The sequence below is a fragment of the Silurus meridionalis genome, chromosome 2 (genome assembly GCF_014805685.1).
Source record: "Silurus meridionalis isolate SWU-2019-XX chromosome 2, ASM1480568v1, whole genome shotgun sequence".
In the NCBI taxonomy this organism is placed as follows: Eukaryota; Metazoa; Chordata; class Actinopteri; order Siluriformes; family Siluridae; genus Silurus; species Silurus meridionalis.
In genome coordinates this window covers 12,307,236-12,324,860 of record NC_060885.1, presented here as the reverse complement: position 1 = coordinate 12,324,860, position 17,625 = coordinate 12,307,236, and the positions used below count along the sequence as shown (strand labels likewise).

The following is a 17,625-nucleotide window of genomic DNA, read 5'->3' as shown; positions in this document are numbered from 1 at the left end:
ATCTTGCATTTTAAATAGCCAGTTTGTATTGTGAGATACTGGCATGATAGTTTGTATTATGAGAACTATTCTCATTCTAGCCAAAATCTACAATATTTATTGATTTTCTTGTAGCATTTCATCCCTGAAATCTGTCTAGAAGTCTCAGGGTTACTTGTTAGAAGGTTTTTGGTTTGTTTTGCTTGTTTGTTTTAGCATTCAATTGAGAATGATAATGCAAAACATCAACTCAAATATCAGCCGTGTTAGACTCCTTAAAATTCCACTCGTGTTCACATTTCATTTGATTGCTGGTCTGTCTGTGGGGTCTAGAACTGAAAGCAACACTACTAAATTAAGCAGCATCAATTCAGTTTACAAATGTGGTCTACAGGCCCCTGATCTAAAGCGAAAGCACAAACACAGACCTTCTTAGAAGTCAAACGATGTTTATTTTAACCCTGTAGCTCTTATATGCTCTACATGTATTTGTTTGGCCTGCAATAAAACATGAAATGAATGTGTTGAAAGTGAAATGTGCACCATCGTGCTGCTTCCTTTACCTTCCCTTCCTAATGCTGTGCAAGCATTGCTATTAGAAATGGGACTTTGTGCTAATTTGCAACTTAACCCCTATGATACGTTCACCAAGGCCAAAGTGTTGTGTTTGACCTGGTTAGTGACAGTTCTGTGAAATATTAGGCGTGCAACCTGGCAGCTTTTCATGAGTTAGAGAGAGAGAGAGAGAGAGAGAGAGAGAGAGAGAGAGAGATACTGTCAGAGAGACCATTACAGTGACAAGCGGAACTTCCCACACTTTCCACATTATGTGAAGTCCAGTTGCCGGTGTAGTTACAGTAAACACCTCAGATCAGTGAGCTGCTGTCAGAAAGCTCTTAGTTGGATGTGGACTAGTTGAAGCTGAAATGAGTCTGCCAACCAGAGAACAGTTTGAGGAGTGGAGTTCAACCCAGGTATCCTGCTTCTTGTCTCAGGTAAGTGGGTAGAAAAACTCTCTGGCACAGCAGGGAGACATTTCTGCTGTTACTGTGTAAAATTATCTTCACACAACTAAGAGAAGTGAAGATAATAATTACTTGTTAGCATGTGGGAAAGGCTGTCAGTATACAGTGTTTAGCTCATTAAGTGTAATCATCTCCACCAGGCGTATGTGTAATATGAACAATAATTTAAAAAAAAGAAGACATTGTTTTGCTGGAAAGTGTTACTTGTGTAAAAGAAACTAAGCAACTTAGCAACAGTTTATATAGGAAAGCATACACCCGTGCTGGCCATAATGTAGCAGTTCATTCATACACAATGGTTGAAAGTATAATATTGTGCATGTAACCGACAGAACAAGATGCGAGACTGTGCAGTAGCAGTGCAGAGAATGAAGATTGATGGACGGAGGTTTCTGGTAGGTGGCACATACAGTTCTTACATACAGTCAGTTTTTATGGCGAGTAGTAACTACTAATTGTCATCAGAAGAATGAACTTTTATCAATGGTATATAGCATTAGCATATGATATTTACTGTCACCTAAAGTCACATGACGATTAACCCTTGTGCTTCCATCAAATATTTCTATTTCTTGGAACTTCTTGAAACAGGTTAAAAAAACCTGTGCCATAGTCCTCATCCTTTCAGATGAATATATGAATCATACCACAATATAGGGTGTGACATAGAAGGCATATATTATGTAGAATAAGTATACAATATCACTAAGATGTTCCTGAGGGGGAACAATCTTGTGTATTGTGAATCTATAATGTTCTGGAGTATTCGAATGGATTTTGTAATGCACGTGCTTCTCACTTACTTTCATATCCAAGAGATTAAGTATGAGATAAGACCAAGTAGACCACTAATTCCAAAATTACAAAATGAATGTAACACAGCCAATTTACTTCCTTTTATTAAAAATGTGCAAAATGTGTGTTTTTTTCATGGCAACGTAAGCATCCTGTCACATGGGTTTACTCAACAAAGGGCATTCAGTATTTAGTTCAGTAGAAATGCTCAGTCGCTTACTTTCAGCAGAAACTGCAACATGTTTCATCCATAAAATGCAACTAAGAATTATTATTTATGTATTTGTTTCAGTCAGTGTCTTGCCACAGAATATGTAAAGGTAAAAGTAAACTTGTCACGTGTTTGTTACAGCACTGTGAAATTTTTCTTTCCATATCCCATTGATTTGAGGAAACTGGGGTCAGAGCACAGGGTCAGCCATGATACAGCACCCCTGAAGCACAAGCTTAGGGGCCTTGTTTAAGGGCCCAAGAGAGGCAGCTTGACCCCCCAACATCAGTAACCTAAAGCTTTAATCACCAATGAATGAAGTTTTAGATAGATGGGGTTAAATAAAATCTATATATTATAAAGGGTACTAATTTTAGCAAGTAAATTATGTTTATTAAACAATTTATTGTACAGATTTTGCTGATTTACTATTCTGGGGTCTATGGTTTTATCCTGGACCAAAATTTCTTCTTATTTTCTCTCAAATATCAGGTTCTCTCAGTTTCCTCCCAGTTACCAGAAACATGCTGGTAGATTAATTACAATAAATTGCCTCTAGGTGTGAATGTGTATGAATGTGTGTTTGTGCATGGTACCCTGCAAAGATCTGGCATCCCATCAAAGCTGTGTTTGCCAGTATTCCCAGGAGAGAGTCAGGATCCTCCATAACCATAACCAGGACAAAAGCACTATTGAAGATATATATATGGCCTTGACCTCTTAGACTTCTAAACTAGCCCTACATATTAATACAATTAGGTTCATGGCTCACCTTTTAATTTGTAATCCTGCTTCTTAACTAAGATTGATTATTAGGTAGTAAAGGATCATGTATTAACAAAGTTTAGGACAGTTTACTCAATGATAACATAATGAAATGTGTTCACAAACCACATGTGCGACCCAGATCACTTGCTTCTGTAGCTTCTGTTGTTTAGAATCTTAAAAAGGTTCAAAATCTTCAACAATTCAGGTCATCCATGCAATACCCCTATGCTGGTCTTCCAGCTAATATTGGAATACGTTTTCACAGAGGAGCTGTCTAAACCAAGGTATACACAAATCAACAGGATTTTTACATACGTTTACATAAGGTTGCTAGACTGAAATAACAGAAATAAAAAGTACAACTTTTAATGACCTGGTCAGATAATTTGGAAACTTCCCAGGGTTCTCTACATTTGACTAGGGATTTATCAAAAATTTATACAACTCTCATGCTCCATTTGCACTCCAAAAAGCTGCAGAGAGAGACTACAGCAACTTAACACAGTGGTTGACACTGAGACCCCTTTTTTATCATTCTGATTTATCTTAGTCGTATTCCAAGTGAATAACTCTGAGAAGGAGAAGGAGCAACAAGTTGAATCCTTCAAAATCCACTTACTTGACAGCAGAGCAGAATTATGACACTGACAGAGAGTCATGGTGTTTGTTGGCAACACAATGTCCAGAAGAACTGGCATTACCTGGTCACAAACAGTGCTCTGTTTTTTTAACTGTATATGCAGAACATCCCAATCTCACAGGGAAGTCACATATCCTCTTTTTTCCTGGTCAAATACTGTATATCCTGTTTTTTGACCACAGTAAATGTCCTTCATTTTGGAGAACTGCTGCAAATAACACCGAAAGAAATCAAGGCAGATTCATTGAATATGTGAACGTAAACTGACACGTAACCTATCTTTCTGCCAACCTGCTTGTTTGTTTCCATCAATATAAAGATCTATTATGCACAAACCAGCAGCGCTGAACCCACTGACAAGCTTGTTGAGAGGATTTCCAGCAGCTCTGTGAGGGAAAGTAAACAACCTGGGCACAACACCAGCTCCTTTCTTTATCTTGTCACAGGTTAAAGCTCCCAACCAACTACCAGATACCTTACTATCTCGCCACAGTCAGCATTATATCTGTCATTAGAGTAGCTTTCACAGTGGTCCCAAAGCTCTTACAATCTAAACAGTTGTTCCGAATGGCTAAAGCACTAATGTATGGCTCAGGTCTGTTGGCTTTTATAGAATTATAAGTTAAGACTATTTTATCCCATTTAGGATATAACAACCAACTTAAACCTTAATACCTTTCCTCAGGATGGTCCGTGATTCCTTAAACAAAAATAAATATATAGCTTTTGAATTTCAAAGTTAATTTTTTGCATATATAACATCTGTACATTTCTCTAAATGCATGAATATCCAGTAGAACCTCAAACTTATAATATATTTGCAGTAGTAGCTTACTATGGAAAACTTGTTTCTGGGAACATTTCAGGTTCATTCCTGGTCCCCCACCAGAAATATACCACCCAAAATTGTAGGGTTTTATTGCCCTTTATCAGCCCGCATAAAACAATAACATATGTCTCAATCATAAAATGTTCCGTATGCACACCATATTTACCTAAGTACCATATTTACCCTAAATGTGGAACTGTAAACAATACTGAGTATTACAATATGACCTAAGTTCTAAGTTTAAGAAACAAGAATGTGCAAAATATTTTATACTTTATAGCTGAACATGTGCCTTGTGTTTTCTTGAGTTCTTAATGTTTTCTTGAGTTTGGAACAACAAAGTTAAAAAGTTTCCATTAAACGCTGCATAACTAAAATTAGTTGTGTGTCATTATACAAAAATGTCTGTCATGCTTAAACCAACTAAAATGTAAAAACAATAACAGGTGTTTTTTTCTAAGTAAAAAAAATAGGAAAAATAAAACTGGTCAAGCATCCATTTACTGTGGTATATTGTGAGTGCACTCCAAAATTCTCATACAGTAGATTGTTTTCACTTCTTCAGTGAACTGAAAGAGCTGTAGTCTAAATAGTGGCTGCTAAAAACAATTTAGTGTGAAATAATGCTTTCAGACCCTTTTGTTAGTTGGTCCTTTCTTTGTTCTTTTTGTCTAATTAAAAATTATAGCTGCAGTTGTATCCTCTTCTCTGCTGTAGCAACCGTTCTTTGATGCAGTGGAATGCCTTTCTGTAAACAGAGGTATTTATGGTGTCTGCGCATTTATTTGCGGCGGCTTTGTAATTCTAATTTTTATCCTTACCAAGCTTAGGTTTTATTGTATTGTGTTGTATTTACCATTTTTATGTAGTTACCTCTAGCGTTCATGTAGTTGTATATTGCAGAAGAACACAGAAATATTCAAGCTGGTTTCCATTGCATTCTTTCAGGTATCATGGCCTCAGTTACATCATTGCAAAAGAGAAAAAAAAAGTTCATATGCTCATTGTGATGTACATGTAAATCAATACGGGTAATAAAAGCTTAAACAGAATTACTTTAATATGTCAATGATTACGCTTTGTGTAAAACAGTTCAGAGGTCTCAGACAGGCATGGGTCTATCTGCATTCCCATCAGATCAGAAAGTTTTCCCTTAGCTCCATCAGTGTGTGTTTTTGTGTGTGCTTAGTCACATTTGCATTCTGGTGTTAGCATACGCTGGAGTTGAAGCCAGGGCATGGGAAAGAATACAGTGCAGAATTCTGAACTTTGAAGGAATCAAGGCATGTATCAGTCAACAGAAGCAAAACATCCCCGCTAATAATCTCCATGCTGTACATGCTGTCATGCTCAGTGGGTGCCAAGGGTATGCAATGAATTACTTTGCATATTCAAGCACTGCTCAGGCATTTAACCATCTGCTCCTATTCTGGGGTGCCTAGGAAATTAGTCAGTAGATTATAATAACATTGCCTGGGACTAGGTGAGAAACAGACGAAAAAGTGAATCCTTACTGAGCAGCTCGTTTGGAGCCGAGCCATTGATGAGTACTAAATGAAACATGAGATATTCTCACAGCTTTGGTAAACTACTCTTATGCTCACGCTGCCACGATAAACATATGGTGCTGAGGTGAAGCAACCACACCTATCACACCACAGAGGATCCACAGTGAAACAGAAAACAACAGATGAGAAATACTTGTGATGTTATTTACATTGTTCTCAACAGGATTGCGCTCGTTTTTTCCGCAGCTCTGTGTTTCTTTATAGAGGAGCATGAGGTCAAAATCAACTCTCATGGTCCGTCTTTCGTTGCTGACTTCTTAAACTTGTTTCTGGCAGTGTTAGTGTGAGTTCTTTAAACTGACAGCATGGATGATGTTCTCATGCCCTGTTTATGAGGGAGCTCCACTTTTTAATATGCAGCTGGTCTTCCAGGCCACCGGGGTGCCTTGTGTCTCACTCGAGCTTTTCGAGAAGCCTACATAAATAATTCACTCATTCTGTATCGGAGGAGGCACTCAGCTGAAATAGATTTGATATTTTATTCTGAGTCAAAAGGCTAAGCTTGGGATCAAACGCAAACAATGCATCAGAGCATTCTGGCTCTAGCGTACACCAGTCTTTTTTTATAACAAACACTCCAAATATTATTCATCTGTGGCCTCGCATTGAAAATGTACAATTTTGATGTTGGGGATTTCTTTTGGCAGGTTCTGTCAAATCCTATAAGGATTGAAAACTTAGTAAATAAGTAGTACTTTTTTTCTTCCTACTGTTTCTTTGCAGCCGTTAAACTGCTGTAGCTATACATTGTAAAGACTCCAGAGTCATCCTGAGGGATAGTGAAAGGATAATTCTTATTTCGAATGTTTCCCGTTTGCGTTAATAACATACAGATCATTTCTAAATGCGTTTAAATAACACTAGATAGTTTATTAGTTACTTTAATTTACTGTGATGCTCCATGCTGTAAAAAGATGTTGTAAGAAAATTCCTTGAGTAACAATACAAGGTTCTAAATGGGTTAATTGCAAATTGTCTAAAGAATTGTGGTGCATAGAGAATATGATTTTGTTTTTTTAGAGATAATTAGAGACCTTTCTGGCAGATATGCAAGCATTATGTATTATTTTGTGCAGATTAGTACATAATTGCAGTACCTGGTATCAAAGCATATGGTGTAAATGGGTGTATTCTTTGAGTTATGATGTTATGCGTAAGGAATTATAAGACTATATTATATTATTATAGTTAAATGCTCAACAGGCTCCAGGCCCTATTGTGTACTGTGATATACAAACCCAAATGTTTGTGGACAATTGACCACCATTTGATCTCAATAGAATGTGTAAAGAATGTCTTAGTATGCTGGAGGATTACAATTTCCATTTACTATTACTGATAGAGGCTGGTCTTCTTTATTGCCAGGATTGTGAGGTCATTTTTATAGCCCATTTCCCTCCAGACTGGTAATTTATCAATTCCCTATCAAGTTTACGCTATTATGCAACAACTTCCAAATATCAAAGATGAAAGCTTCCTCCAAACCATGTAAAGCATGTCACATTTTAGCACTATTGCATTCTGTATGCAGTGTCACAGGGCAGCTAAACATTCAGAGAAAAGAACTAACTTCTACATTTCTCTCTACATTATCACTGACAATGAGATCCCTGTGTCTAGTGAGCAACTGTGCTACAGTTCCAACCAACCTACAAATGCTCATGACAATAATTTTTAAAAGCAGCATGAGTGTATTATCTTATAGTTTGAATTACATTTACTGGTAGCTAAGTACTGCAGACATATGCGGAATATGCAGTGTTGTGTTTCAGGGCGTTACACAAAATGACATCACTCTGTCCCTTGTTCCTGTAATTGATCTGAGATTATATTCTGTAAGACTGTAAGTAACACATTTATCTTGTGATTTATCAAGATAAAAGGAGACACATGCTCACACAAGCAGACAGGACTATTAAGTAGGTAAAAAATAAATAGAATCTCATTAAGTTTGTGAAAGGGACTTTTTTCTGTTGCAGGAATTAGTGTTCACTAAGGTGACAGAAGCAGGGATTAGCTGTTTAGGACCCCAAGTAATCAATGACTTAATCAGTTTAAAGGCATTAGTGTGAAATGATTTTGTCCTATTGATCAGGGAGGGAAAATTATAAATATTAAATAATTTTAAAGACTCATGGGATCTTAAGTGTCACATCATGAACACATTTAAGAGTTGAAATCCTTATTATAATACACAGTTTTGATCGTGCCAGCCATCCATGGTCAGGAATTAAGAAATGCTCCATTAAGAAAATAGATGATGGCTTTATGAGAATTTATTAAAGTAATGGAGGTCTGGCTGTGACCCAGTGACAAAAATGTGATGAAATCTTAGTAAATCTAATAAAGTGAAATCTAAAAAGTGTAAAGAAGCCACTTCCTGTTGTAAAGATCGTTGCCTGAAACAGTTTTTAAAATGTGCTATGTGCATGCGCCATCTAGCGCTGAAAGTAAGTAGTACAAAAACAATTGTGCAACAACAATTACTTCATGTATTACTCCGCGTTTTGCTAGCATAGCTGTGCTAATAGATAAAATGTATGTGTGTGTGTGTGTGTGTGTGTGTGTGTGTGTGTGTGTGTGTGTGTGTGTGTGTGCGCGGGGGAGAATATATTAATAGTATCATTGATGATCATTGATGATGCATGACAGTCAGCAGCAAGGCTTTGTGAAACTGCTGCCAAATAAAATTTTCTCAAAAAACAGCACATTTTCTTCTTTCATTCTCATTAATTCACATTAATGCAGTGAAACTATAAAGTCAAGTGACCAATATTTTACATATTCTAGTATAAAATGAAGACAGAAAAAAAAAAAAAAACACAACTCTCGAATGACAAAACACATAGTTCAGCACGTGCGAGCGTGCAGCACGTGTACTATCGCTAATGGCTAGCTCACACACAGAACATAACAAAACCTGGATAAAACACATACCTGGGACAAACAGGACTATATGTTGATTAGATTGCAGATCATTGATGATGCATGACAGTCTTAAATTAAATAAACAGAGGTTTAGAGTTTACAATCAGGCGTATACACACATTTCTTATTTTATATTCACAAATAATGCATATTTAACTCAACTAAAAGGACTGGGAGCTGACAGTAAACTTGGGTGTATTATAAAGTTCAGCTTTGCACCCCAAAACAATCCAAACTCAGTTCATAAGACAGAGCAGTCATCAATGCAGCTTACCAGCAGCAAGGCTTCATGAGACTGCTGGAGATTACATACAATATATTTATATATAACATTAAATTTTTTTGTTTGTTTGTTTAAACTTCTCTTATCTACATAGGTCTTGGTTTATTTCATTTAACAATTTCATGTATAACCAACACGCCGATCCACTATTTGCTGCTAGTGCGATTTAGCTCTAAATTCACCTCTACTTGAATAACACAGCCCTTCAGTCTGTCCACCGCTCTCACCTCATCATCTGTACACTCTGTACACAGAGTTTAAAGTTTTATGCAAATACCACCGACAGCACGCTGGTTATCTCGTAGACTGAGCTGAGTCATAACTCAGCACAACGGTGTTGTATAGTACATTCTGGATCACTGAGTGCAATGTATACTGTTTCCATTGTTTTCTCACTAGGTTTCCTATTAATTAGCCAAAAAAATTTTGAAAAGGTTTTAGAATACTTAAGATCATTAGAATTTTACACCCCTGTTTCCATAAAAAGGGTGTGAAGCTGTGTAAATTGTCAATAAAAACTCAAGAACTCAGAATCTATGGCACAGCAAACTGTGTTCACAGAAATGGCACAGCAAACTGTGTTCACAGAAATTTCGAGAGGTGTTTCTAAGCCCATGCAGTGATTTCCATTACAGAATCATACCTGTTTTTAATGCAGTGCTGCCTGGGAGCTCCAGATCACAGACATCCAATATTGATTTTCACCCTTATCGAGTTAAGTCAAGTCGGCTTTTATTGTCATTCCAACCTTATACAGTGCAGTACACAGTGAAACGAAACAACATACCCCCAGGCCCAAAGTACTACATAAGACAACATACATTAACAAAAAGGAACATACAGACAAAGATTTCTTTGGATTCTTTTAAACTTTTGATGATATTATGTTCTGTAGATGATACGATATTCATATCATCTTCATAATCTGATTTTGAGGAACTTGATTCTTTTTCTACAATATAAAGATGCAGTTTTTTACTGACCTGTTGCCAATTAACCTAATTAGTTGCAAAATGTTCCTCCAGCTGTTTCTTTTTAGTAACTTCTTCAGCCTTTTGTTGTCCCATCCCAACTTTTTTGGGGATGTGTTAAAGCCATCAAATTCAATATGACCCTATTTTTATCATTGCAATAGTGCATTTTTCCAGTTTACACATTTATTATATTTTCTATATTCTGTTGTAAATCAAATATTATTATGAGATTTGTAAATCATAGTATTATGTTTTTATTTACATTTTACTCAGCATCTCAACTTTTTTGGAATTGGGGTAGTAATAAACTTCATTCTAAATGAACTAGAAATGTTAGTTATATCAGAGCACAACTATTCTTCTCAACTTTAAAAAGAAAATAGCAAAGCTGTTCCCAACATATCAGAACCAGAATCACTAAACCTATCATCAAATATTTCAAATCTAGCATATTTAATGTATTTAAGAGAAGGATTTTCCTTTAAATGCACAAAAGTAATGAATAAAAAACTGAACTAATGCTTAATGGCATGATTTATTTTAAATAAAACTAATTTTTTGCATTTTCTTTCCTTTACAGAACCTCTCCGACAATGATCTGAGCAAGTTCAGCCTCATCCATCGACCGTAAGATATGGTTTTCTTTCCTTCTTTCTGCTACACATTAACATGTTAAACTTCACGAATGAACAAACCACTTCCTTAAAGAACAAATACGCTCAGACACTTTCACTCGGTCTAGTCTACAAACACCTACTTCCGCATTTATAACTCTAAACCATTATCTTTTATAAAAAAGTTATCACAAGTATTGATGGCTCAGCAAATAAAATCAGGATCAGCCATAGTAAAAAAAAATTGTGATGTTTTGTGTGTGTGTGTGTGTGGGGTGGTGTTTCACAAAGCCTTACAGATATCAAAAAAGATATGTGCAGAAGTTTAACTCAGTCTCAGAGGCACCCCAGGTTGTGCTGTGCCAAAATTATGTGAATCTGTGCCTAATTAGCAATTAGCACAAAGTGGCACTACTTGCCTGTTAATTATCTTGGTTGTCAATATGGAAGGCTTTGCTTTATGCACAAGCATTCATGTCCTCTAGCCTAGAGTTGTGTTATGAGTGTATGACTAGAGAATAATAAAGAGAGAGAAAGAGACTCTGTTAGGTTTATTTAAAACAGCTAGCTTCAGCTAACTTCTAAAAATGTTCACTAAGTACACCTTTTGGTTGAGATATCTTTAGATATGAAATAGGTGAGAGGGTTTTCATTCTACTTCCTGTTAAGCTGAGAAGCTTTGTTCACAGAAAGTGAACATGCTCCTCTATTTCCAAGAGAACAGCAGTATCAAGGATGGAAATGTGCCTTTATAACAGGTAAGGGAAATGCGTAAAGGGAAATGCGCCTTTATAACAGATGCGTGTATGTGCTCTGCATGACCTTTTATTATGACCAGTCCAAGGAACATAGTTACAGTTTAATCCATAAAGAAACTCTAGCACAGGATCTAGTTGGAACATTGAACATGTGAGCAAAATGAAATACACCAATGACAGGACAATGAAAGGAAACACAAATAAAAAAAGCAAATACTATATCAATATAAATGATATACAAGAAAACAAAAAACATTGCACATCATGCTTGTCAATGTACTGCATGCTTCTAAAAGCCTATTTTTAACAATGGTGTCCAAAAGTAATGAGGGAGGAAAGAGTGTTGCAGCTTCCGAGCAATCTGGATGTATTTGTGACAAAGGCTATTCTAGTCTTCTATATCAAAAGACTACACTTCCCATCAGCCACTGCACTAAGTAAGATTGTTTTTCCACCTGAAACACAATGTCTGTTAATTAGCATAGAAACTCACAGCACGCCTTGGCTCTTGTTTGTCCCTTTATGCTGATTGTCTGCCCATGCTCTTTGTTGTTTCTGTTTTTCTTCAGTTCAGGTTTATAGTCTCAATTCAATTGGTCAATTTTGTGTTTGGTTTTCTGTGTTTATTTTGTGCACTTCTTTAAAAAGAAAATCACTGCACATGCATCCACTTATGACTTCATTGCATGACAATGAGGAAGAATTAGACGTGGTAAAACAATAATTCTCAAATCATTTATATAATTGATCCAATTGGATTAATCTGTTTGGACCATCACAAGCAGAGAAAATTGTCAATTAAAAAAAACTAAAGGTTTTGACACATTAGAAAGCTAACAGCTGCAGTTCATGCGCTGGTTTTCTGTCTTGTTGACATGCCATTATTTGGTTTTGAAAATACTTTTATTATAGCGCTTGACTTTTTGTGTGGTAACTAAATTAGGTAGCTAGATAATAAAGGCAGGTTGTACTCTATGCCAAACTTAAGTGCTTCATCTATATTAATTTGGGTGCTTTGTATTAACTTTTTTTTTTTTTTTTACTATACGGATAGCAGACAGATGTTGTCCTTCTAGTCTTAAATTAGAAATACCTCTGTGACCTAAAACCCTTAACCTTATATGTAAACTCAGACCAAATGATTTTAAAATAAACTCTTTCAGTTGCTGTTTTTACTCCTGTCTAGATCCTGGTTTATTTGCTGCTACTGGTTTGTCGGCTTACTTTCATATATTGTGCACTAAAAAAGGAAATCAGTGTATTGTGTGCCACCTAGCAAAAAAAGCCTCAATTGCAAAAATTCATACTGTAACTAAAAATGTTAAGTTTGTGATAAACAAACTTGTTTTGAAAGTATGTTTTATTATGCCAGTTCATTGAGAGGTAATAATACTTCAGAAAATTTGACCTGCAATAGAAATTAGCATGACTGCTCAAAATCAAAGGCTGTCTATGTGCGGAATGTGGTGTGTGGGTTTGTTGCAACGTTCCACGCGGTGGCTATAATCTAAAATGCTTTTAGTTATTCAGAAATTGAAGGCTTAAGTGATGATGATAAGGTGACATGGTGGGCAACATTGCTGATGCACAGCTCAAAGGTTTTGTAGAGCTTCTTGACATGTTCTCCCTATGTTCTTAGTGTGCTTCCTCTGCTTTTTTAGGTTTCTTCCTACCTGCCAATAACGAGGCAAAACTGGCTGCACTAAACAGCCACAAGGGGTGAATGTATGTGTTTTTGCACAGGTGTGTTTGCGATGGGCTTTCATCCTCCCCAGCATGCTTTTCCACACATCCAGTTTCTAGGACAGTTTTAAGATACACCTTGACTATAATGAAGTAACAATGAATTTAAATTGTAAACAGGCAGACTAAATCTTACCATACCAACCTGACAGAGTCCTGAAATCCAACAGGAAGTATGGCAACATGCAGGCTATGACTATTTGTTTTAATTTGCATATTATCTGTCTCTCATATGTGTCTCTATCATTTTGCACTGAAGCTGATTGAATTTTAGAACGAACTTTAAATCCAACATGTATTTATCAATATACTATATACTATAACATCCATGTCAATCCTAGAGTAAACAGGTCAAATCACTGTTAAGTGGTCAAGAGCCAGTGATCAAGCTGTTCTACTGAGCTGCAACTTTAATGCTTAGTGATTTGTATTATCCAAACCATAACAGTAAAAGTCGAAAAGGATGGAGAAAGGAGCCATGTGACAGAAAGTAATATATATATATATATATATATATATATATATATATATATATATATATATATATATATATATATATATATATATATATATATATATATATATATATATATATATATATATATATATATATATATATATATATATGTGTGTGTGTGTGTGTGTGTGTGTGTAGAAATGAGCATAATACTAAATATAGCGATTTCAGGAAGCATTAAAATGTAATAATGGGGAAACGTACAAAAGGTCAACAGGGGCAGAATGACAGAATAGTACGCCAAAATCTGACATGTTTCCACCCTTCACGGTTTCAGGATATGCACTACTTGATGAAAGACATTTAGTAAGATGTTAGTCTGCATTATATACCTCAAAAACTATATATTAATATTAATGATTTGTTTGTTGGCAAATTGATCACATTATAATTTTCTGTTTAAAAGGCAGGGTTTGTTTTCTGTCCCTTATTTTTTATTTATATATATATATATATATATATATATATATATATCTCTCACAATATCACAGGGGGATTAAAACTCCCTCAATGAAAATAAGATGAGAAAGTATTTTACACTTTACAAATACAATCCAACTATTTTGCTTTTTGGTTGTCGTCATACAAGTATAATAGTGATGATTACACTTTTCAGCAATACAGGGCGCGGCAAAGAGACAGAACGTGCTCATGCAGCATAAAAAGTATAAAAATAATTAGTTTTTTTTTTATAATTAATGGTGTGATTAATGGTTTACCCTGTGATTGGTTCAGGGTGTCCCCTGTCTTGTGCTTTGAATTCCAATGGATAGGATCCTCTATGACCCTGTGACCCACTGTGCAGTATAAGCAGTATAAAAAAAGATGTCTGAACCTCAAACATCAAAGCTAGGTTAGAATAAATGGGACATTCTCTATTGTTAGATATGTTTGGAAGGATTTCTGGGTGAGGCTTGTTCTTTACTTTTAACAGAGTGGAAAAAAAAACCCCAGCAGAAAACTGGTTAATAGATGGATGGATGCATATTTTTACATGGTGTCTTGAACCTTGTGTGACTTTGAAGACAGTGTTGAATAGAGGCATGCTTCATTAAGTTTTTAATCTGTATGGTGTACAGTATATGTGTAAGAAGCAGTGATATGCTGTGTTTTATACTTGCTTCAGCAGGAAAAAGTCCTCATAAGTAGGTATGCAGTGCATTAGAGTCCTGTTCTTTGTCATTGTGCTCTGTATGGCAAAGATATAATCTGAGTATTATTGTTCCCTAGTTTGCATGCACGCCCAGTAAGTGGCTACCGAAATGTGCACTGGCCAACTATCGTCTAAAATTTGTAATTTTAATTCAACTTTACAGTTTAAACTTTACATACTTTACATCTTTACTTTTTTTTTTTTTTGGAAAATAGAATTTATAAAAACACTAGTTTGTCTAAATAGAACTTTTACTGGTGTAAAATAAAAAATATGGAAATCATATTATGGAAATAAAAATGTAAACAAAACATATGCACATCATTTTCTATCTGTCCAGCCAACAAGCCGGTCTAGAAGGGTTCTAGCTTGTATCTCATAATCTTTATTTGATACCCAAAATGGCACTTGAATAATAATGCATTAAATTATGTTCTACTGGAAGCACAACAGGAAGAAATAAACATGTGTATAATATTCAGTAAAACCTGTGAACATATAAATAAAGAATAATTTCAGGAATCACAGTGGTGTAAAGGCAACATTGCCATCTCACAGTTCCAGGGTCCTTAGTTTAATCCTGAACTTGGGTTATTATCTGTGTACAGACTCTATTTCTGTTCTCTCCATGACCATATGGATTTCCTATGGATTGTCTTGTTTACTCCTATAAACTGATTCATGGTATTCCAACCTCATGGCTGTGTTTTTATGTAGTCTTAACATCATCCCTGAAATCTGGGGCAGAGAGTGGTTAAGCTAATATTGATGCCTTTGTCCTTCCACCCTCCTGAGCCCTGGCTTTAAAATGTAGGTTTTTTCATTGGGGTGTACAATGGATTGAACATTTATTTTCCTCAGCTGTAATGATATAATGCCCGGCTTTCTCTGCCAGAAATATTTTTGGATTCTTGGATTTGATTGTTCAGAAGATAAGATTATTTCTGTAGTATTTTTAGCTCTGTGAGGGACTCTATTGTATCTGTTCATTACTACTACTACTACTACTACTATAATTCATATTTATTGTTGTTATCCTTTTTCAAAATTTGAGATTCTTGAAAACATCAGGTCTTGTTGAAAGACTGGATCTGTCTCTGAAGCTCACTAATTGTCCCTTGCCTCCTTATCTTTGGGGATTTATATGTTTGGCATGATGCTTACTTTCCTAAGCATTTTTGATATGTTAAATAATGATCAATTAACATGTCATTCATTAAAAAACGATAAGAATGGCAGTTGCAGTTCATCAAGCCATGTGACTCAAACTTCATGTAAATGATAGTGTGCAGTCACAGACATGATAATACTGATTCATTGTCATAACTCCACTAGCTGTAAAAAGGAGCGAAATGTCTTGATAATCCAGATTCTGAGAAATTCTATGAGTCAATTTTGGTCAGTATGACCTCAAGCAATCTCTGATTTTACATTGTATTAGAATATTTGATAGTTTTTCGATCATCAAAGTACAGTACTAGTCAAAAGTTTGGAGACACATTCTTTCGTCTGTTTTTTTAAAACATTTTAAATGAATACTGAAGACGTGAGGTGTGATTTGGTAGCACTGTTGGTGATTTAGTCAAAATTAAGGGCACACTTAACCAGAGTGACACACAGCATTTTGCAACAACATGCGATCCCATCTGGTTTACGATTATTTGTTTTCCAACAGGACAATGACTTCAAACACACCTCTAGTTTATGTAAGAGTTATTTGTTCTAGAAGCAGAGTGATTGCTGCATCAAATGAACTGGCCTGTATAATCACCTGATCTAAATCAAGATGAGATGGTTTGAGATGAGATTGGACCAGAAAGTAAAGAAAAAGCAGCTTGAAAAAATGCCAAAAGTGTGCAAAGCTATCATCAATGCTAAAGGGGGCTACTTTAAAGAATCAAACATAATGTACAATGTTGAAAATAATACAAATAAAAGGTGTGTACAAACTTTTGAATGGTAGTGTATATGCGGTGGTATCAAAAAAGTTTCACCTCAGTTATGGAGATGGGGTCATCCATTCTTAAGACTGTTGCTTCATCTTAGGGTCGTACCCCTACACCCAAGTTTCGTAACCTGTAATGATTCTCGACATGAAGAACTGATGCACCAAAAATAGCAGCAATGTTGTAGATTGTTCTCTGATCATCATCATGCACAAGTTGCCTAATGGTTTCGACATTTTCAGGGGTTGAGCTCGGTGAAGGTCTTCCTGATCTCTCATTGTCTACCAGTAATGTTTTTCCACTCTTAAAGCGTGTGTGCCACACAAAATACCTTGAATTACTCTTTGCAGCATCGCCATAAACGTGTCGAATCATGTCTAACATCTCTGTGGGAGATTTGCCCAGTTTCACACAGAATTTCGCATGGCGTTTGCTCTTTGTTCTAACTTGCTGTCCGAAATGAAATTGCAGACATGGTAACACACATGGACAGAATAGCACAGTTGCAAAGCTACCAATGTACACAGAATGATGTCTTTTGGCAGACTGACTTATGAAGGTCTATACTCCCTGGGACTGTGCATGCAGCCTTGTTTTGCCATCTGTTGGAGTTTTACAAAACTAGTGCTGACACTTTTTGAAACCACCTTGTATCATGCAAAAATCATGGTTTCAACTTCACATTTATGTTAAACAGTTATGCACAATCACAGACAATAAATCTGTTCACAAGGCATTACTAAATGGCAACAGAAAGCAAAGCTTTCTTTTAGTTTCTGAAGTCTATAACAGGGTTCATTGGAGTTATGGTGTTTATGCTCAGAATGATTTGAAGATACACATTATATTAAAAAGGGAAGTTAACATTAAATGTTTCCATGGTAAGGCTATAAA

At 35.8% G+C, this 17,625-nt stretch overlaps 1 protein-coding gene across 8 annotated transcripts in view; it reads left to right on the top strand.

Annotated features, from left to right (window-relative positions):
- Window positions 1–816: 816 nt before the first annotated feature.
- The window catches only part of blnk (B cell linker), a 47,742-nt gene continuing 30,933 nt past the window's right edge, over window positions 817–17,625 (top strand). For 5 of the 8 annotated variants that reach the window (XM_046867032.1, XM_046867026.1, XM_046867015.1 and 2 more), the window contains exons 1-3: window positions 817–974; window positions 1,337–1,399; window positions 10,581–10,627. In XM_046867032.1, the coding sequence (XP_046722988.1) occupies window positions 906–974; window positions 1,337–1,399; window positions 10,581–10,627 (179 nt within the window). In that variant the 5' untranslated portion in view covers window positions 817–905. Of the gene's footprint in view, window positions 975–1,336; window positions 1,400–10,580; window positions 10,628–11,117; window positions 11,373–17,625 lie in introns of those variants that run through there. The other 3 variants (XM_046867070.1, XM_046867053.1, XM_046867011.1) reach the window with 2 other exon arrangements.